This window comes from Chionomys nivalis, chromosome 17, assembly GCF_950005125.1.
Source record: "Chionomys nivalis chromosome 17, mChiNiv1.1, whole genome shotgun sequence".
NCBI lineage: Eukaryota > Metazoa > Chordata > Mammalia > Rodentia > Cricetidae > Chionomys > Chionomys nivalis.
The window spans coordinates 19,342,063-19,364,174 of NC_080102.1; the positions used below are offsets into that span (position 1 = coordinate 19,342,063).

A 22,112-nucleotide genomic window follows, 5' to 3' on the forward strand; every position below is an offset into this window, starting at 1 on the left:
CAATAAAGTCTAGACTTACTCTGGATAGGTGTCCATAAAATGATATGACCAACTTTTCCTGTTTGCCAGGAGATTCTTCACAGCTCTCTATACATACCCTATTCTGGAATTCTGCCTTCTGTTTTTCAGGGAAGGTTGAGGAAAGGGCATCCTGTCATGTCATTCCATGTGAGGCTTTGAGAACTGGTACCTCCCCGGAGTTGTTGCTCTTGTCCATATTTAATATTTAGATAACCATTAACTAAAGGTCACCCAACAGGTGATAAACAGTAGCAGGGCAGGTACACTGGGCTGACTCTATGGCACACTTTAAGGTCTTTTCTCTTTTCCGACAAAGTAAGAGATGACCAAAGCCACTGAGGCAGTAAACTCATTTGGATGGAAAAGATGTAAACCTAGGAGATGACACAGCAATGCAGGTGAACCTAGGAGAAGACACAGCAATGCAGGTGAACTTAGGAGATGACACAGCAATGCAGGTGAACTTAGGAGATGACACAGCAATCCAGGTGCACTATTTCCAAACCACCATTCAAATGGTCTTAGACCTGAACTTAAACTTGACTTTGGGTCAAGTGCCAGTGGACAGCTTATCACTAACCACAATGCAGAACTCACTTGTTGGAACTAACCTGAACCTGACTGGAATTCACTATGTGACAGTCATTGGTCATCTCTGACATCTGTGAAGACCATTCAAGAAAACAACTTACATTATGTGGCAGGGCTCGTTCCTGTCTTTTAAACAGCACCCGTTTTCCCATTTCTTTTTGGTAGGAAATGAAGTTTTTATGTATTTTGATCCAGCATGTGTACTTTTAACTCCACACCAAGGCGCATCTAGAGTTGGGGGAAGGGGAAAGAAATTAAGGGATTTACTTTTCTAAATCTTTTTCATGAACACTGGTATATAACCTAAAATTACAAGGCACTATCTAACTTCCAAAATGGCAAAATTAATGCACCAGAAAACAGTTCCAAGAAAAGTGCAATATAAAGTTCCAAGCTGCACCTTGGAAAAAAGACTGATTTTTATTTTATTTCCTTACTAATGTGGCTAGTGTGTGACATGCTTTGGGGGAAGAAAAAGAACAAGAAATATCACTGAAATGTGTCAGCATTGTGAGACTGCTCTGTGTTGCTTCTACTGCATATGGAAGCGTGGCTGTGAACCCTGCTTGTCCCCCAGTATCAGGAATGCCAGCAAATAGTCTGCCACTGAGCTAGCGCCCGTTATTTCTTTTCAAATGGCTTGCACATCATACAGGCATTGTACTTCCAGTAAAATTGTTTTCATGACTGCCTAAAGAAATAAACTTATTTCCTAGAGTGGCCCAGTCTATAGACTTTAATAAACCAGCAACCCCAGAGTTACAGGGTTAGGTCAAAGTCCAGCTTTTGAACTTGTTTTAAGAGATAACATTCAGTTTGTTTGTAAGGGCTATGGAAGTAAGCCACTATAAAAGAGGTAAGAATATCTCGAACCCCAATATAAACTGCTTCGAGGAGCCATTTCATAAATATTCATAAATACAGACTCTAGTTATCACAGATTCTGTCATCTTTTTTTAAGTCTTGAGGTTTAGCCAAATGAAAAATAGAAATCTATATAACTACTTTTCCATTAGTAATTACCTCCAAAAACCTAAAAACCAACCAAACAACCATATATTGAGATTAAAACTAGAAGTCAAGTGTCCCCTACCTTTTGGGGGGAGGGGACATTAGGGTTTAATATAAAACTTGAATTTCTGGAAACATCAACTTACCTGTTTCAATCATTAGTTTTTCACTAGGTATTGACTTCAGAACTTCCAAGTTAGCTTCCGTTTTCAGTGAGCTTGAAAACAATATTTAAATATTAAATGATATTTAGTGAATAATTTTTTTACTAAGATACTTTTAAGGGTTATAAAACCACAAAGAATTTTGTTGTCAGTATACTTTAGGAAGTATACATTCTTACCCTACACAGAGTCCAGATTATAGTCAACTTCAAATCTACCTGTACTTTTGCCCCTTTTGTAACATTTAAACAGTATGATTTTTACTTGTATCTGTATAGGTATGCATGCACACTGTGTGAATGTCATGTGTATGGATAACCCCAGAGGCCAGCAGATTCCTTGCAAGTCACACAGCGTGGTTGCTAGGAACCAAACTCGGGTCCTTTGGAAAGCAGCAGGTGCGCTAACCATTGAGCAAGCTGTCCGGGGGCCCCCAGATTCTTCAGTGCAGGGTGTGATGCAGTACTGGAGCTAGAATGGGGCACAGTGAGTATTCCTGCCTCAGTACTCACATTAAACGAGTCACGTCGTTTCTCATACTTACAGTTGAATGGTTTTTTGTTTTTGGCGGGGTGGAGGGGCTTCTAGATAAAGTTTCTCTAGGTAACAGTGCTGGCTGTCCTGGAACTCAGAGATCCACCTGCCTCTGCCCCCCATGTGCTGGGCTTAAAGGCGTGTGCCTTTAATCAACCAGGCTCCAGTTGAACTTTTGATAAACTTTATATATTAGCCTAAGTAAAATTTAAATTAAAAAAAGTATTTGTATAACTTAGAATAATCCTGAGGCTGTTACTTTTACCATTTAAACTTGTTTCAGCCACTGGAGCAGACTTCCTGCTTCCAAGTCCTCCCTGTCCTATAAGACTTACATCCCTCACTGGGTGTGGCAAAACTCCAATCTTGAACATGGCCTTGGCCTCAAGACTTGCTCTGGGATAATGCTAGCATGGCCATAGCAATGCACCTTCTGTGGTTAGAACAGGATGGTGCAGTGTCTCGGCAGCATCGCTGATAGTGACCTTTTCAACCAGGTACCCAGAAAGAAAACCTGGCAGCCACACCCATCACCCAAGACCTAAGTGGAATGCAGATGCTTTAACTTGCCAATGAGTCCGTACTCCCGTGTCACAAGTCCTGTGCGCTTCGTGCATTCATTTCTACTTGATCCTGGCAACCAGTGGTCGTTTTACTGTTCCTTGATAATCACCTCACCCAACAACACTTTTTGGTTAGACTAGTAGACACCTGTTACCCAACTTATTGTCATAAAGCAAAACACAAAAGGAGAAACAATGACCTCTAAGTGTTAACTGACCTGAATGTTACAGACTAGAGAAAGAGACGGGCAAACAGATTCACCTGAGCAATGCCCCAGAACACGGTACCTAGAATGCTGAGCTAGGACAGGGAATGAGAACTGAAATGGTTTCAAGTCGGGGCAGAGAAATGATGAGGTACACAGATTACCTGTGACTCAGGGATGGGGGAAGAAGACACAAGTTAGAAGGGCTTGAGGACAGCCAGCAGGTACATGGGACTGAAGATGCAGATGGGACTGGGAGTCCCCTCTTTATCTCACTCTGCACCAGAACATTGCCGTGCACATTTATAAATCCCTACCCTACTTTTCTACAAAGATCACAGGCCATCCTTCTAGAGAAAATCAACCCCAAAAAAGGTCTCCACTAAAGGACATGTGAGAATCCACTCTGGGGAAGTCCAGCTGTCACCTGAGCCTGCCAGTTGACTGTCTCACCTAGAGCTTCCAAAAAGTTGTGACAAGATTTCATGTAGTCCAGGCTGGCTTCAGGGGCAGGCATGTGCCACCATGCCCAGCATTTTTTTTCTTCCCTAAACATCAAAGGACTGTCTGGCATTTGAAGAGAGTCCCTATCATAAAAGAGACCAACCACATTAGGGAAACTGGACTAAGATAAAAGCATCAGAACAGTGAGAAAGCGACTCCCAGCTAGAATTCTTCAGACAGAAGGCACTCTGTCAAGACTGTGGAATATGAGGGAACTTTAGAGCTAAGAATGAAAGCTGAAATATAGCCCATTTTTAAAAGTTGAAAATAAAGCAAATTTTAGAAGGTGTTAAAGTAGAAATGGAAATTATAGAAAAGACAATACCAGTTCCCAATTCTGAGAAGTCCCCCAAAAAAGAAAGGATATTCCCAGAAGTGATTTAAAAGAAGAAGAAGAAGAAGAGGAGGAGGAGGAGGAGGAGGAGGAGGAGGAGGAGGAGGAGGAGGAGGAGGAGGAGGAGGAGGAGGAGAAGAAGAAGAAGAAGAAGAAGAAGAAGAAGAAGAAGAAGAAGAAGAAGAAGAGGAAGAAGAAGAAGAGGAAGAAGAAGAAGAGGAAGAAGAAGAGGAAGAAGAAGAGGAAGAAGAAGAAGAGGAGGAGGAGGCTCCGTCTGCAGGGGCCAGTGTGAGAGCAGCAGGATGAGTGACAAAAACAACAAAGTCCCCAAATATCAAGACACACACACGACACCTACACGGACTAACCCTATCAAGGAAAGTAGAGGTCACAGAAAGAACTGGGGCACTGAGGAGCAGCCAGCTGTCACAAGCCAGCACTGCAGCTACTTCTGGAGAGTCAAAAGTGGGTCCCCGTTCTTTCATTACTGTCCAAGCACTTTTAAGAATAAAAGAAAACAAGTTCTCATGAAAATGTTCTCAGTGTTCACCAAACCAGATGGCACCATGGTAGTTCACATCTGTAATCTCAGGACACCAAGGCGGAGACAGGAGTGCTCAGGTCATCCTCAGCCACACAGTTCACATGAGAGATCATCTCAAAGCAAAGCAAAACCCACCAGAATACATGAGATCCTGAGAAGTAAAAATATGGGGTTCTAGCACAGAAGAGACAGGAGTCCAAGTAAATAGACGGGCCTGGAACTAACAAACTATCTAAATAGGATCCCTCATGGAGAAAACCAAGTAAGACGTTTGTATGGAGCTATAGAAAGTGCCAGAAAGCCTCAACTTATCTTGTTCTGTGAAATAGTGACTCACTGTGTAGCCCAGACCAGCCTCATGATCCTCCTGATTCAGCTTCCTGGGAATTAAGATTACAAGCCTGTGCCATTCATTATGCCTGGCTGGGCTTTTAAGTTTTGAAATCAAGGAAATAAAAATGTGAGGTCAGTTACTCCAAGAAAACACCAAGTGGCACATGAAGAGAAAAGTGGGCATAGTCCACCACAGGGCAGCAGGGACTATACAAACAATGACATCACAGAAACCCAGAATCCTGAAACAACACTGGAAGGAAGATAGGGAACAACGGAAGTAGGGGTCAGAGCTGGTAACAGGTAATATTACATAGCCGTACAGTGGCAGACAGCTAAGTGCTTATAACCTGACTGGGGTGAAGGCATGCTAGGGGAGGAAGCAACAGCTGTTTCTACATCTTTTAGTATGCTTGACTTCTTAATCACCATGTTTGTTTGACTACCAATTTATAAATGTACCATTTCTTGGGAAAGAATCGCCCTGAGCTCTATAGGAATAAGCACTGCCACCATTCCGCTTCCCTGAGAATTTACACCTAATGTCACCAGCGAGCACTGTAAGGGCAACCCCGAAAGAGGGCAAGCAGGTCATGCTCTATTCTGTAACTTCTCTTCACTGACTCCTAAGAAGACAACCCATAGAAAATGCTGGCATATCTGACAGAAAACAAGGCCAGGCCCTTGCTGTGCCGGCTGACTTGCGAGGCTGTTTGAAGTTTAGTACGGAGTTACAGAGGAAAGGTCACTGGACATGAGCCAGAGGACAGGCTCTCACACTTGGGGTAATTTTACACCTGTTTCCTAACTCCTGTGGCCTACAGAAATATACAGATGACTGTCATAAAATACTCTTCCCATGGCCAACATGTGAGCCTTACATAAAATGCTGTGAACGTTTATCTGTGAAAAGCGTGGAAAAACCTGAGAACAGACTGGATTGCTACAGAAAGTCAGCTGCTGACCTCAACACAATTGTTTGCAGTATCAGAATGCAGCCTAACAGCAGGTAACTTTTGAGCACTGGCCCGTAATAACAATCTACTACTTAATTTCTTATGTAAGTGCTTAGTAAACTTCTTGGACAAGGATCAATGCAGAGCATACAAACTTTAATAAATCTGCTAATAAAAAATCAGGGAAAACAAAACACAGCCCAAGAACGTACCAACCATTAAATCCTATGTAAAGGTCCAAGTCAATCAAAGCAGCCGCTGCTTCCTTCGTCCCATCAAATGAATGCACCTAGGGATATATACGTACATAAGTATAGTAATCTGAAAATCCACAATAGCATTGATGTACTTTCTAAACAAAACCAGAAATAACTGTAAGGGTTTGATTCCCAGGGCTTGTTAATATGGTAGCACATGCAATCAATGTTTTTCTTTCAAACCAGACTTGGTAATCACAACCTATCATCATTTCTGGTGACACAAAGCAAGGAGTTAGCTGCCTAGGATTTCTCTGCAGCTGCCAGAGAGTGTCGCTACAATCACCCTCTCTACCCACTCTCTGCAAAGGGCACGGGAAAGGGAGCCACACTCTTACACAGGAGGAGGAAGGGTCTGAAACGCTCATTTAAAATACAAAATACTGAAAATCCCATTGCATTTCTCTGCCAGAGGATACTCTTCTTTTAGAGGAGAATGATTAATCATTAAGAGGTAAGTTTTAAGAAGCTCTATAAAGTGGTGAGAATATTGCTTTTAAAATGTTACTTGTGGGCCTCAGCAGTTAGAGTGCTTGCTGCTTTTGCAGAGGATCTGAGTTCAATTCCCAGCACTCACACTGAGTAACTCCAGTTCCAGGGGATCTGATGCCCTCTTCTGGTCTCAGTGAGTACCTTTGTGTGTACGTGTGTGTGTGTGTGTGTGTGTGTGTGCATGAAACAAATAAAAGTAAATTAAAATAAAAATGAGAATTGTTACATTATCCACACCAGCCACACAGGCAAAAAGGGCTGAGATCTTTTTTTTTCTTGCTTTAGGTGTCCATATCTAATAAAAAGCAATAACCAACAGTAACACTGCTTTACAAATGAAGTCAGGTCACCAGCGTCCAAGGAGAGCATGTTCTCAGCTATGTTATACAGCTGCTGTAAGATTTGATTTTCCCCTCAGCATTTCCAGTGAACTGAAAAAAAATCTTCCAGTAATATAAAGATAATTTAAAATGTGATTTCTTACAAGCCAGTTCAGAGCACTTGTTGTTAATGCTTTATTGGGCAATTTCTTTTATTAAAGTCAGATATTTCAGTTGGCTCTGCTGTTCCTGGGTATTAACTTTTTCAAGTCATAGACTCATCTGATTAAAGTTTTACTTAGAAATAAAGGAAATGAGTGAGGGGGAAGTCTAGAAATGACAATAAATAGCATCAGTAGTGCCCAGGTCATTAATTAAAACCTTTCTCAATTCCTAAGTATAGCTCCTAGAGGGAAAATCACAGAGCACAGACTTAGTAAACTACAGAAGAGATGTGCAAAGTACCATCAACATGAGAGCAACACGGAAATGACATCTACCTCTCGCTAGTGGCATGAAACACCAAGCAGGGGAAAGCCTTGAGAAACAGATGAGGTCAGAGAGGTGGCCCCTTGGGTGAAGGTGCTAACTGAGCAGAGTTCAATTCCTGAGACACACATGGTGGAAGGGGAGAACTAACTTCAGCAAGCTGTCCTCTGACCTACACACACAGCGTGGTGCAGATCTGTACACATTCACACACACACTAAGTGTAATAAAATTACAAGTGTGTTCCAAGCAAAGTCGCAAAAATGCTCAGGGTTAGGTCCTATCTCCTTGATCGGCACAATGGAACTGTGATTCAAATACCTAAGTAACAACCTTTATCCCAAGAGATGGTCATTGAATCTCCTGAAATTGCATTTGAAATTTTATGTATGTGAGCATTTTTTTTTTTTTTTTGAGACAAGGTTTCTCTTGTAACAGCTCTAACTGTCCTGGAACTAGCTCTGTAGACCAGTCTGGCCTCAAACTCAGAGAGATCCGCCTGCATCTGCCTCCCAAGTGCTGGGATTAAAGGCGTGCGCCACCACCACCCAGTTTGTAATTTTTTTAAGGCAGATTATTTACTGAAGCCTATGATCCAAAACAACTAGATCACTATCAGAGATGCAACAGCCAAGGGATAGTAGAGAATATTTATGGGAAATGTCTCAAGAGTAATGACTAAAATCTCCACATGAGGAACATTTAAGAACAGAATATACATCATAGTGGACGAGCTCAAATCAGAGTGAAAAGAATGGCTACCAGCTAGCAAATGAGGAAAGCAAACCTGAACGAAACGACCGACTATTCTAAGACGCCATAAGCACTGGTTTGTGTCACATTTAAACAGAAGAGCACTACAGGATGGGTGGTGGGAAAGAGTGATAGCTGTGTTCATTCACATTGTTTCCTGGGAGGAGAATCCGGCACTCATTCTTGTACTTTGACAGAAGTATGACTAAAATTGTTAACTGTTTATACACCATCTGGCCTGTAAACCCAACAGTAAACTTTCATGTCTTTCAACTAAGAGACTCAATAACTTTACTTATGATATCTGAGTAAGCCAAAGCCAACCTTAATAACAGACATATCTGTGTATCCCACACTTAACACAGCCATTGATACTTACCACTCCACCCACACACCGGTCTCTATTTCTTCTCATTATGTCTGTGAATTAAAAAACAACAACTTTCAGCTTCTTCAACCTAACTGCCACACGGTTCTTAAACTGTAAAGATTTTTCACTTTTAACTCACCCAAAAAGTCGGCATGTGAGTTTCGACAATGAAGAAACATTGGTAACTGTGTCTGTTCTGACAGTTCAAATTGTTTTTCGAAATATCTGCACAATGCATAAAAATTTCCACATTAAAAATTTTATTTTAGTGTGAGACATATATCAAATAAGTTTTAACTAAAGGAATTTTATTATCTAGAAACGGGAATATGGAAGTGAAAATAGTGATCCAGATATTAAAAACCATCAGGTTCTTTCCTGCCACTTAGCTTCTGGAACGGGATGCTTCATTTACTAGGATTACAAATCCATTTCCACTATGTCCATCGGGTCTCCATTTAAATAGGTGACCTAGTCTTTATTAACTAATCCTGCTGGGCTAGAATAAGCAAAAGTGATTTTGTTTCAGTTAAAGTGAGGACATTTTGCAGGCTAGGAAACATAAAAACCTGGAAGAAAAGATTAAGATTACTAGTAGTGGGCTGGGGACAGAGCCAGGAGTCTTTGTCTGGCATGCACAAAACCTGGGTTCAATCCCCAGCACCACTTGAAAGCAAGCGTGGTAGATCAAGACTGCATTTTCAGCACTTGCGAGGTGGAGACATGATCAGAAGTTTAAGCTGATTTTCAACTACCTAATTAGTTTGAGGCCAATCTGGGCCACATGAAACCTGTTTCAAAAAACCCCAAGAATTACTACTAGCCACATCTTCCACAGCCACAAAGTAGCACATGTGCCAACATTCAGTGTGCTCTGTCACTGTGTAAATGTGACTGTACGGTTATACACCACAGGCAACGATCTCCTCAAGGTGCTCACCACACATAACCCCAGGGCTCAGCCACATGACCAAGTCACTGTTTTATAAAACTAAACAGTTTAGAAAGTAGCTTTCTGTCACAGACTAGGCAAATGTATAGTTCATTAAAATAACAAAAGCCTATAATGTGCCCAGAGAATTTTACATGATCCATGAGTTTAAGCCAAATAGGTACCATGAAGGGTATGTGATGTGTGTGGAGGGCTCTGGAGAAATGGCTTAGCGGTTAAGAGCACTGGCTGCTTTCCGCAGGGCACAGGTTCATTTCCTCACAACCAAGTGTAACTGCAGTCCCAGGGGCTCTGATGCCCTCTTTTGGTCTTTGCTGGTACTGCACACACATATGCAGGCAGAACACTCATATACACAAAAATAAACGTTTAAAAAGTCAAGTGCTGGCGGGCAGTGGTGGCACACACCTTTAATCCCAACACTAGAGAGGCAGAGACAGGCATCTCTGTGAGCTCGGGCCAGCCTGACCTACAGAACAAGTTCCAGGACAGGCTCCAAAGCTACAGAGAAACCCTGTCTCAAAAAAACAAAACAAAAAAAGTCAAGTGGGGGCTGGTGAGATGATTCAGCAGGTAAAAGTATTTGCTGCATGACGAGGATGAAAGCTGCCGCCTGAGTTCAATCCCCAGCACACACCAAAGTAGGACGAAGAGAACGAAGTCCACACCACAGTTGGCCTCTGACCTCCACTTGCATGACATGGCAGGCCTGCTCCCTCACAAAAATAAAATAAGAATCTTGAAAAGAAAATTTCGACATGGCTAAACAAAAAAACACACTACCAGTACACACTGAGGATAGCAGGTATATAACATCAAATAACTGCCATTTAAAGTGGAAAAACAAAACCAACCAGCTTCCGCTGTTTATCTAATAACTCCTTCCGGCTCATAAACGACAATCATTCGTGGTTCGCAGCTGCCCATCCTGTCACAACTCTGACTTACTCGGGTTGAGCACTACTTCAGATAGCTTGGGTCAGCGCTGAGGACAGAGCTTGCCAGGGGCAGCTGCTCCTGGTTAGGACTGGGTGGAAAGCCCAGTGTGCGACACTGGTGGTGATCCTCTCCCAGCTGGCTGACAGCCTGCATGGGGCACCTGAGTGTCCTCATGGTAATATTTTCAAATCTTGTCTGATGTCTGCTTTAAAAAAAAAAAAGGCCTACATAATATTAACACTGTAAAGCCCCAAGAAAAGTGTCTAGGGCAAGTGGAACAGGGTATCTAAGTTAGAAACACTGCTATGATTCAAAAGATAAACTTTCATAACCAAAGCAGGCCTTTTCCTTGTTCCCATTCCTTGCTTCACCTTCTTGTTCTCTAAAAGAGCGCTTCTCGGGGCTGGAGAGGTGGATGGCTCCCTGGGTAAGAGCACTGGCTGCTGTCACAGAGCCATGTTCAGTTCCCAGCGCCCACAGGACGGCTGATTCACAGTGCCTGCAACTGCAGGTACAGGGGATCTGACACCCTCTCCTGACTTCTATGTACATATACATGGACACGGTGATGTATTTTTTCTGACACCCTCTCCTGACTTCTATGTGCATATACATGGACATAGTGATGTATTTTTTCTGACACTCTCTCCCGACTTCTATGTGCATATACATGGACATAGTGATGTATTTTTTCTGACACTCTCTTCCAACTTCCACATGCATATACATGGACACGGTGATGTGATGTATTTTTTAGAAGCGTTCCTCAAAAACCCTCAAGGAAAGCCACAGCTGGCATTTTCCTTTAGATGCCGTAATTATTGAGTAGTCAATCTCAATCTGTCCAGGCATGCACTATGGACTTTACCCATCATATACTGAAAAAAGGGGGACAGAGGCATCCTTGTGCTAACAATGAGAACACCGAAGCGTATAAAGGAATAGACAACCAGTGAACAGCAAGACTGTGTCCCACCTCAGGCCTGCTCTCCGAAGGTACATTACTTATATTTCTCACATGCAATAACTATTATGCTTTTATAAAAGGAAAAGTATTTTTTATAAACCAACAAATCATTTACTAGATTAATATTTCACATGCTATAAAAAAAAGCCAGGTGTGGTGGTGCATGCCTTTAATCCTAGCATTCAGGAGGCAGAAGCAGGAGGATTTCGCTAAGTCTACATAGTGAGTTCCAAGTCAACTAGGACTACAGGGAGACCCTGTCTCAAAAAAATAAATAAATAAATAAAAATTAAAAAAAATGAAGGAAGGAAGAAAAAAACAAAAGAAAGCATAGCTCAAGGGCCTGGGGAGGTGGCTTGGTAAATAAAGTTTTTGGCGGGCATTCATGTGATCCTGAATTTGATATCCATGTAAAAGAAAAGTCCCAGGTCCCAGTTATGAACCCTGCCTCAAAACAGCTGGGCAACTCCTTACTGACATCTGACCTCCATATGCACACACATGCATGTGTATCTGTGCAACGTATGCATATACAAAGTCTAGGTCAAGATCTAAATTCTTCCAAAAACAATAAGTTCAACAGTAAAAATCAAATTACAGCCCTTTTATCCATACAGGAAACAGAGAGCACCACCTTCCTTAACTAGACACCAAGGGAACTACATGAGCAGACCTGCTGTATGCTTTCGACACACTGGAAGACACCAGTCTGTTGTGTATTTTCAATATACTTAGGTAGGTATACTGAAATTGATGGACACAGGAGAGATTAGCCTATATGGGGACAGGGGGAGCAAGGTGGGATGGGGTGGGGGGTCCCTGGGTATCTGTCTTCTTGACAACAATGCAAATGAAATTATTACTTCTATAGACATTTTAGAATCTCAAGTTAAAACTGCCAAGCAATCTTACCAATATCTTCGCTTTAGTTTGTTCTTAGCTTATCCTTTTTGAAGAGACCAATATCATGCTGTCATCTTAGCAAAGACATTTCAGATTCCCCTTTTCATCCATCTCCTAGCCATATACTTTCTGTTTTTAGTGGTGGTGGTGGTAGGAACTGAATGTAAGTCCTCGAGCGTATACACTTTCCTAACAGCACGTACTAGCCTACAACGATTATTTATAGACTCTCTTGTCTATAAAAGCCGAAGAGCCAAGCTTTACTCTTATCACACTGAAGAGACACTCAGCAATCATTTACAGAACAGACTGAGCTCCACTCTATTATAGACGCTTGGATGTGTGCTACAGCTTAATCATAGCCTGCTATACATACCACGTTCTAACACTGATGATGGAAGCTATCTTCAGAGAAGTAAATAGAACCTGTGAACACTATCAATACTTTCATGGAGCCAAAATCTAGTCTGCAGTATTTAGGTGGCATTTGAGAATCACTTTAAATTCATTGTAGATAGAAGAAAGACCATATGGGCAAGGTATCCTGTGGGACTCTGCAGCAGAGCTTCTCATGATCCGGTCTCTGGCTCAGGAAGCTCATCCTGGCCCAGACAGACACTAGAGCGGAGGAATGGCCTGAGAAGCTTCTGTCCCAGTGTGAATCGGTGAACTTTTCAGGTTAGGTGAACTGATTACATGATGTTCAAGAGACAGATCTCAAAGTGTCTCTAACACTCCTGGCAGTATAATGTGAAAAGTCTCTCAGGTCATCACATCAGGGGCCATGGATGCCCCCCCCCATCAAATTACAAAATTTATTAAGAGGTAATTTGATCCAGATTCTTCTTCATATCTAAGAAACTACAGTGGACAAACGGTAGATGGTTTGTGCATAAATATATCTCTTGCCACCACTACCAAAATGTCTATGATACAGAACATATCCGTTTGTTCTATCATTCAGATCAGATCCAATGATTAACCAGCTGGGGATTATTAGTTTCATGCCAAGATGTGTGGTCTTTGTTTCACTTAGCTCTTGATATATGCCAGGGGAAGCAACCACACCTGTGATATCTAACACCACATATGCCAAATAAAAATCATTCTTAGGAGTTTACAACTGTTTCTCAAATCAACAAATTTCCTTACTTGAGCTGAGTATCTTTGGGACAAAACTGCAGGCGATCAAAATCTTTAAAAGAAAGAATAATCATTATTGAGGATTTGAACATAACAAGCAGTTATTTTCAGAAGAATGCTAAGTGTGGAGGTTTGCACTTACCGAGTCCACATTCCCCTATTGCTACAACTTTGTCCTTGTTGTTCCTAGCAAGGTCCAGCAATCCTGCTAAGTAACCATCAGGGCTATTCTTTTCAAATTCATCACATCTTGTGGGATGACACCCAACTGTACTGAAAAACATGTCTAACAGAAAACCACATCGTAGGGTTATTTTCAGAATATTGTTCATATTAATAGCTAACACATTAAAATGAGTGAAAAGGGCAATTTCAACTTATCTTTGATAGCTATAAACAATTCAAACTTCCAGAAATATGTACATTAAACAAACAAGAATTTCTAAATATGTTAAAAAGTGGGATGTGCATATAAAAACTACCTTCATGTATTAATAAAATAGTCAATGAATTCTTTCCAAAGCTGATCATATATCAAGCATCTGAGAATGGAAAGTGAAACGATTTATTAAAGTATCATCTAATTTTATCTTTTTTTATTCAAATATGGAACGCTTCACAAATTTGCATGTCATCTTGTACAGGAGCCATGCTGATCTTCTTTGGTTCCAATTTCAGCAAATGCGCTGCATGTCCTGCCAAAGCAGCACCCAGGTTTGTCCTTTATATTCACTGTTTACATGCCATCACAATTCATGTATTTAATAAACAACCACCATGCGCCTCCCTTAAAAAGGTTAGCAGTAGAGATGGGAGGTGTTTAAAAGTGCCTGCTGCTCTGGGAGAGGACTAGAGCTTGGTCCCTGTGCCAGACAGCTCACAATTGCTGTCACTCCAGCTCCACGGGCACCTGCAGGACTGACTTAGAGAGTGGGAAAGGGGGATTTCTTTGACAATAAAAAACACAGCTCACTACCTGGAGGCCAAACTTTTAATAGCTTCAATAGTAATATACACAAATCAGAAGTCTGGTGTATCAGGGCTGGGAGAATGGCTCAATGGCAGAGTGCTTGGATATCACATGCACCGTGCACAGTGCCCTGGGTTGGGCCTCTAAACTGAGAGACCCAGTTCTGTTTGTTTTAGGAATTCAGCGGGAACTCGCAGCTGAACTCAAGGAATGGTACAGAGCTTTCCTCAGGCTCTCCCACAGGTGACAGGACCAGCAGACGTCTCTTTAGTGGGAGGAAGGATAGTAATAAAGATGGGAGAAGAATTTCAAAACTAAACTGTTAGAGAATGCAAAGCATGGAAGAAAATCTTCCCCCATACTTCAAAAAGTCCTCGGAAGACGATTGTTTTCATGTTTTTAAGATTGAGCATCAATGCAGCAGAAAGAAAAGCATGCATTTTAAAGATTTCTATAAAAAACAGTTTTTGATAAGATTTCAAACATAAAAGAAACACAGCTGTACTTAAAAAAATGTGTGGAATGCCTAATCTCTAGATTTCTAGCAAAGTATGCATATAAAACAGTTATATGAATGTCAAATAAGCTGCTAAGATTTGAAATAAGCATGGAATGTGTGAGCACCCGGAGAGCAGTGCATTTTCATTTTAGTAGTGTGTGTGTTGAGGAGTGCCCGTGGAGACCCGAAGAGGATGCCTCATCCCCTGTGCTGCGTCTTGTGGGCAGCTGCCCCTTACTGGGAACTGAACTTGAATCCTCTGCAAGAACAGCAAATGCTCTTAAATGCCAAGTCATCTCTCTAGCCCTAAGAGTAGTACATTATATTACTACTTAAACCTCTGGGGCCTTACACCAAGTCTGACTCACAAAATAAATGTTCAGTAACAATAATCCTCTACAATTTTAGTTAAAAGATTTTAAATAAAAACAGTTCATATCAAACATTAAAATATGCACATAAAATTTTACATCAGAATTACTTGAAGATAAATTATGTATGTGGGTAACTTTACTCTTATTTACTGAAATCCTAATCTCTGTTAAGTACTACAAGGTTTTTCCAGACATCTGATATACCACAGAGTACTCTAAACCCTGTCGTCATAGTCATGATCCACAGAAATCATCTATTTTCCTGCCATTTCTATAGTCAGCATTCTCCGTATTTGTACCTTCAGCAGATCTCAGAAAGACTTCTTCACAATCAATTAATTCACATTTTGTTTAGGTAAAAGTAAGAAGAGGGTACCATTTGTGTGTGCCAACTGCAGAGCATCTTTACTGTCTTGTAGACTTCCACCTGTGATCATAAACTGAAATGGCAAGAAGTAAAGAAGCTGACTTCTCCAGGGCCATCAGCAACTGTTCCCCAAACACCCGCCACCAGCTCACTGAGGGTGCTTCACTTGCCCCCCTCCCGCCTCCTCTACCCCTCCCCTCCCTTTACCATTCGGGGGAAGATCACCTCGACACACCTGACTCCTATCCACACACCCTCCCCTCCCCAGGATTCCAGTATTCACATGCTTGTCTCTACTAGACCCCCAAGTCTCCTGAGGACACGATTTATATGTTACAGAAGACAGAATAGCTAGAGACCTGCAAATTCAAAATTCTGTTCACTGAAATCAATGATCATGTAAATCAGTAACAGAACGGTGTTGGTTAATTTAACAAGTCTCCAGTATGGGCTGGGAACTCCCAGGAGGTCAAAACTGCTTCTTTAAGAATATAATACGTCTCTCATCTTCTTCAGTCTCATTCCATCTCAAACGTACAGGAAGGTCACCCAGATGGCACCTGACAGAGTATCACAGCCACCTGACCCCAAAAACTACATGTAAAGCAGCGGTCTTCTAACTTAGCCACAGAGACACAATGTAACACAATACCCTGCTGCTAAGGTTTGTTTAGAAAATAGGTATTTGTTATTAAAATATACTTATGTTATAGTTTATCATATTCTAAGATGAGTTGATATTTAAAATATTTTTGCTTTAATTCCTAAATATAACATATATAATACATACAACCCACCTAAAAGCTCTTTAGAGGCTCCGCCATAATACTAAAGAAAATAGAGGGGTTCTAAGACCAAAAACTGATACATTAATGCAGTGACAATTCTGTGTAAAACGAATTCATGACTCTTGAGAAATCAGCATACTTCGGACAGCCATTACAGTCACTTGATAGTTAAGCTGCCCTTCTCTGCTAATCTGTCAGACAAAATTAAAGAACCCTGTGTCAAAGGTGGCTACCAAGGCAATGCTGTTTAAGGTACAGTTTCCTAAAGTTTGAATTAATGACACTGGATTACTTAGCTATTTAAAACATATTGCAAAGTCTCTCTAAGCTAAAGAATTCATTGTAGGTGCGCATCAAAGAGAATGCACACAAAACAAAGGTGGAATTGCATATGAAAAATAGATGGTGTCATGCTGCAACTTAAATCTCCAGTATGACCAGCCACTGAGCATCTATACCGGGGATATACAGTCCTAATTAAAATCTCAAATGCCCATAGAACATAGGATTTAAGAAAATTTTAAGATATCAGGAAAACTATTCTTCATTAACCTTACCTAATTCTTTAAAACTAAACCAGATGCCTGCTGTAAAGATTTGTCATTTATATTTATATTAATAAAACACTGATTGGCCAAGAATCCAGGCAGGAAGTATAAGCAGAGTGAGCAGAGTAGGAGAATTCTGGGATGAGGAAAGGCAGAGAGGCAGTCACCAGCCAGAAGCAGAGGAAGAAAGATGAGAATGCTTTACTGAGAAAAGGTACCAGGCCATGTGGCTAAACATAGACAGAATTATGTGTGAATTTAAATCATGAGAGCTAATTAGTAATAAGCCTGAGCAATAGGCCAAACCGTTTATAATTAATATATGCCTCTGTGTGTTTATTTGGGACTGAATGGTTGTGGGACTGTAAACAGAAAGTTCTGTCTACAACTGTTCACATACAAAATTCCAATTGTGTAGAATAGTTTCTAACCAAATTTACATACACTACATGTACCTTCTCCAAATAGCCTACAAAAAGAAAGACAAGCCTAGGCCATGGTCTCCTCTCCCAGGATACAATGCTCCTGATCTGGCAGTGGTGATGTCACCACACACATCATGATGACTTGTTCATACTCGGGATTTTCTTTAACCCACAGGACACTTATCTTGAATACTTCTAAAACATTCCTTTTTTATGGATGAGAAAACTGAAGTCTAGACTAGTCCAAGTTTCAGAGCTAGGAAGGAGGAAGCTGGGACTGGAAGCCAAGTCTGTGATGCCAAAACCATGCCTCTAATTACCACTACACAGCTGCTGGGAAGGAACTCAGTAAATCCTAGTGAGTCTGCCTCTGCTCCTGTTTCCACCTACCATCTACGTGTGTGTGTGTGTGTGTGTGTGTGTGTGTGTGTGTGTGTGTGTTTGACTAGAAGTGAGTGCAGTGCTCCTGCTAACATGGGGACACTTCAGCATTTGCAGAAAAACATGAGACACAAATGATTTATCACGAGGGAGTGAGCATATGATGGAGAGCCCACGTGTCTTTGGTCCTTTCTTGCTACTTCTGGATAATCAATATAATCTTGGGGTCGGAGACTGCAGAATTTATCTAGTCCTGTCAGGTTTTAGAACTGAGGGTGCTTAACTTAGAATAGTTACAAAGTGAATTGACACTATGTTATGGAATACGAGTCTGTTTCTTGTAGGTGTGGGCTAGTCTGGTGTTTGTACAACTAACTTAAAGAACTACTTGAAGAATTTGATCTAAGCTAGTTAATATTCACTTTCTTATTAGAGGAGGAGTGGATGGGAAAGGGGAAGGTGGGAGAAGGGAGTGGGAGGAGAGGAGGGATGGACAACTTTGGTTGGGATATAAAATAAATATATCAATTAATATGTATATATATATATATATTTTTTTGGTTTTTCGAGACAGGGTTTCTCTGTGGTTTTGGAGCCTGTCCTGGAACTAGCTCTTGTAGACCAGGCTGGTCTCGAACTCACAGAGATCCGCCTGCCTCTGCCTCCCAAGTGCTGGGATTAAAGGCGTACGCCACCACCACCCGGCTTATATCAATTAATAATAACAATAAACTCTAAAAACTTTAGGAATTTTATATTGTTAACATTAAAGCATGTTCTCAGCTGTCTAATGGTATGGCCACAGCTAACCACGTGTGGCAGTGTATGCATGTGTTTTGATGACTGTTCTAACACATGCCAAGTTAGAGGACAGCATCTACTCAGAATTGTCTTTGCATCCAGTACTTGTTTCAGGTTTATTTTTTCTATCACAGACACTGTCACATTCTGATCACAAACCTGAGAATTGTGCACTATAAACAGCTGTGAACAGAGTATTTCTATTTACCTGCTATTTTACATGTAGAAATATTCACTAAGTGTGTGCTACTAGCTCTTTCTCTTTTACTTTGCAGCATTTTAACCAAAATTTATTTTAGAGACAAAGAAATTTAATAATAATCAAATTCAGATGTTACCTTTTTGACACCAATCTGGATAGCTCTCTGTATTACATCCTGTAAGTCATCTGTGTAAGAAAAATCCACATATTAAGAACACCTAGAAAATATATAGAGGGGCTGGAGAGATGGCTCAGTGGTTAAGAGCACTGGCTGCTCTTCCAGAGGTCCTGAGTTCAATTCCCAGCAACCACATGGTGGCTCACTATCATCTGTAATGAGATCTGGCGCCCTCCTCTGGCGTGCGGGCATACATGGAGGCAGAATGTTGTATACATAATAAATAAATAAATCTTTAAAAAATATATATATAGAGAGATATTATCTATAATTTTTTCTCTCAAAGTAAAAATTAAAAAAATCATGTAGTAAAACACAGCCAAGTCAGTGCTATTTCGCTATAATATAGTAAAACTCGAGTTGCAAAACCTTAAAAAAAAGTATAAAACAAGAAACTGAATAATTAATAAGTTAATTATACTTTTATTTTTTGATCAAAAAGGAGATGATGGCAGAAGTCAGGAGGTCCAAATTAAAAATGAACTCAATCACTACAATCAATTGATGTGCTGTGTATCTGAAATTTGCATTTCCGTATCTACGAGAGGGTGTGCGCGTGGGTGTGCCTATGCATATGCACGCATGTAGTCTAGAGGGCATCACTGTGTGTCTTCCTCTAGCACTGTCTGGCATATATTTTGAGACTCTCACTGAACCTGCAGCTCACTGTTTCCGATGGACCACCTGGCCAGCAAGTCCCAGGATCCGCCCGTCTCCCTGCCACACCCCAGGCTTACAGATGCATTCTGCTGCTCTCAGCTTTAACGTGGGTGCTGGGGTCTGGACTCAGGACTTCATGCTTTGCACAGCAAGCACTGTATACACTGAGCCATCTCCCCAGCCAAGTGTTACAGCCAGAAACAAATGGGCAGCAAATAAAATATAAAAACTCAATTATTAATTTCATATTTAATCATCCGAGTAAATGTAAATAGGATTCAATTGTTACTTCTAAAGCAGCTATAAACTTTGAGACAAAGATCACCTTAGTTAATCTTATACTGAGTACAGCAGTTAGGCTGGCTAGATTATAAACTGCACAACTGTGGTAGTGATAATTTATGTCAGAAACACATACACAAACACACATGCATACAGCAAAGCATGAAATCTAAATGCTACATGGGCAAGGAGAGTAGAAAGTAATTTACTCAGCCAGCAGTTAAGTGTATTACATAAATAACATATAAACATATCATCCAAATGTCCAAATGAAGTAGGAGAGTTAAGTTTTGTGGTGAGACCTGAGAAAGCATTTTTGTTGTTGTTTCAAGTGACAGGGACATTGCCTGTATTTAGAAAAGCTACCCACCAACATCTAGAGAAGCGCAGCACGGTCAGTTTCTGACTTGGCTTACTGCTGGATGGAACTCTCTCATCCTCAACCGCAAAACCAACATTCCTGTTCGCACATATATAGGGAGCACAGGCAGTGTGCACAGACACGTCTGTTGTAGACACGCTGCCTTTAAAATGTGTTGTCACCGCCACTTCCTGCTTGGTCACCTCACAGCCTCATCAGTGACCTTGCAGAGCTTGTATCAGTCGCTGGCTTGCAGTCTTAGGACTTGAGAGGAAAATGAGCTTACATGATAATACAAATCACTTGCTTCTGCTGAAGCCTACACTTAATCTTTAAGATATAAATCTATGGTCCCACCTATATACTACGTCTTATAGTGGTATATTATTTGTGTTTAATAAATAAAGCTTGCCCAAAGATCAGAGTGCAAAGTTAGTCATACTAGTCAGCCATACAGGCCAAGCAGTGGTGCCATACACCTTTAATCCCAGTAGCCCTATTAGTCAGCCATACCGGCCAGGCAGTGGTGGCACACACTTTTAATCCCAGCAGCCACACTAGTTAGCCATAGAGGCCGGGTGGTGATGGTGCATGCCTTTAATCCCAGCACTAGAGAGGAGTATAAGACAGGAGGAGACAGGAGTTCAGGGGCTCAGTCTCAGTCTGAGGTTCGACGGATCACCTATTCGGACTGAGCATTGTAGAGGTGAGAACTCTCTAGTGGATTGGCTCTTTGCTTTTCTGATCTTCAGCTTGAACCCCAATATCTGTCTCTAGGTTTTTATTAATTATGTTAAAAGGTCTCTAAGTAGAGACACAGACAGGAAGGGGAGAAGGGGAAAAAAGGGGGAAGACAGCAGTACACTTTTCTTCAATGACACTGCACTTTGTCCTTGGCTGAAAAATGCTTCTTCCTTTCTAAAAGACTTACTTTTTATTATGTGGGTGTGTGTCTGTAGGTGGGTATGTGCACACGAATGTGCATGCTGTTGGAAGCCAGAAGAGGGCTTCAGAAGTTTGAGAGCTGGGCTTATAAGCAGTTGTGAGTTGCCAGTGCCGGTGTGGGTGCTGGGAACTGGACTTGGTCCTTCGCAAGAGTAGTAAGTGCTCTCTTTTAACTACTGAGCCAACTATAGCCCCTGAAAATGTTTCTTAAGAACTTGATAAATAGGGCAGTAGTGGTGCATGCCTTTAATCCCAGCACTTGGGAGACAGAGCCAGGTGGATCTCTGTGAGTTTGAGGCCAGCCTGGTCTACAGAGTGGGTTCCAGGACAGCCAGGACTGATTCACAGAGAGAAAGAACTTGACAAACTGAAGCTGACAGGAAGTAATTGTTAGGTTGCATGCCCTGCTGTTCAAAACAATGGCTTACCAACATGGCTTGTTTGATGTGGTTTATTGTTTTATCTGGCATATAATGATGAGGGGTTTTGTTTTAAAACAAGTTCTTACTACACAGCCTGGGCTGGCCTCAAACTTGCTATCCTCTTTCCTCTACCTGCTGAGTGCTGAACTTTTAGATTTTCATTCAGCTACATCAAGTTCTTTAATGTTTCAATTTTAAGAGTGGATTATGCTTTTCAAGATCTACCTTGAGGCAGAAAGTTTGTCTTCATAGAAGTTGCCTTATTAAAAGAAACATTTACCTTGATGCTTTTGCACCCCCCTATAAATTCCTCTGAACATAGGATCTGTCAGGTTGATACCAATATCTGTAGAAAGCAAAAGCAAAACATAATCATTAAAAAAATTACCTTGAAATATCTCTTAATAAGCTTAATCTCTTAATAAACACCTTTGTTTATTCAAACAATATCGGTGGGCCGGCCACTTGTCATCACTACTATGATAAATCTGTGGGATACAAAGATGACTAAGATTTGATTTCTGCTCTCTAAAGACTTATGGCAGAAGTGATCAAGGCAGACC

The 22,112-nt window shown here is 41.1% G+C and overlaps 1 protein-coding gene and 1 pseudogene across 7 annotated transcripts in view; both read right to left on the reverse strand.

Annotated features, from left to right (window-relative positions):
* The window catches only part of Tatdn1 (TatD DNase domain containing 1), a 33,336-nt gene that overhangs the window by 2,962 nt on the left and 8,262 nt on the right, over positions 1-22,112 (reverse strand). For 2 of the 7 annotated variants that reach the window (XM_057791568.1, XM_057791569.1), the window contains exons 2-11: positions 21,830-21,895; positions 18,838-18,887; positions 15,566-15,629; positions 13,489-13,632; positions 13,356-13,398; positions 8,582-8,667; positions 8,452-8,492; positions 5,974-6,050; positions 1,770-1,840; positions 714-840 (exon numbers count right to left, since the gene is read on the reverse strand). In XM_057791568.1, coding sequence (XP_057647551.1) covers positions 714-840; positions 1,770-1,840; positions 5,974-6,050; positions 8,452-8,492; positions 8,582-8,667; positions 13,356-13,398; positions 13,489-13,632; positions 15,566-15,629; positions 18,838-18,887; positions 21,830-21,895 — 769 coding nt within the window. Of the gene's footprint in view, positions 1-713; positions 841-1,769; positions 1,841-5,973; positions 6,051-8,451; positions 8,493-8,581; positions 8,668-13,355; positions 13,399-13,488; positions 13,633-15,488; positions 15,630-16,353; positions 16,382-18,837; positions 18,888-21,829; positions 21,896-22,112 lie in introns of those variants that run through there. The other 5 variants (XM_057791572.1, XM_057791570.1, XM_057791571.1 and 2 more) reach the window with 5 other exon arrangements.
* On the reverse strand, positions 13,947-14,045 carry LOC130889253 (U6 spliceosomal RNA; annotated as a pseudogene).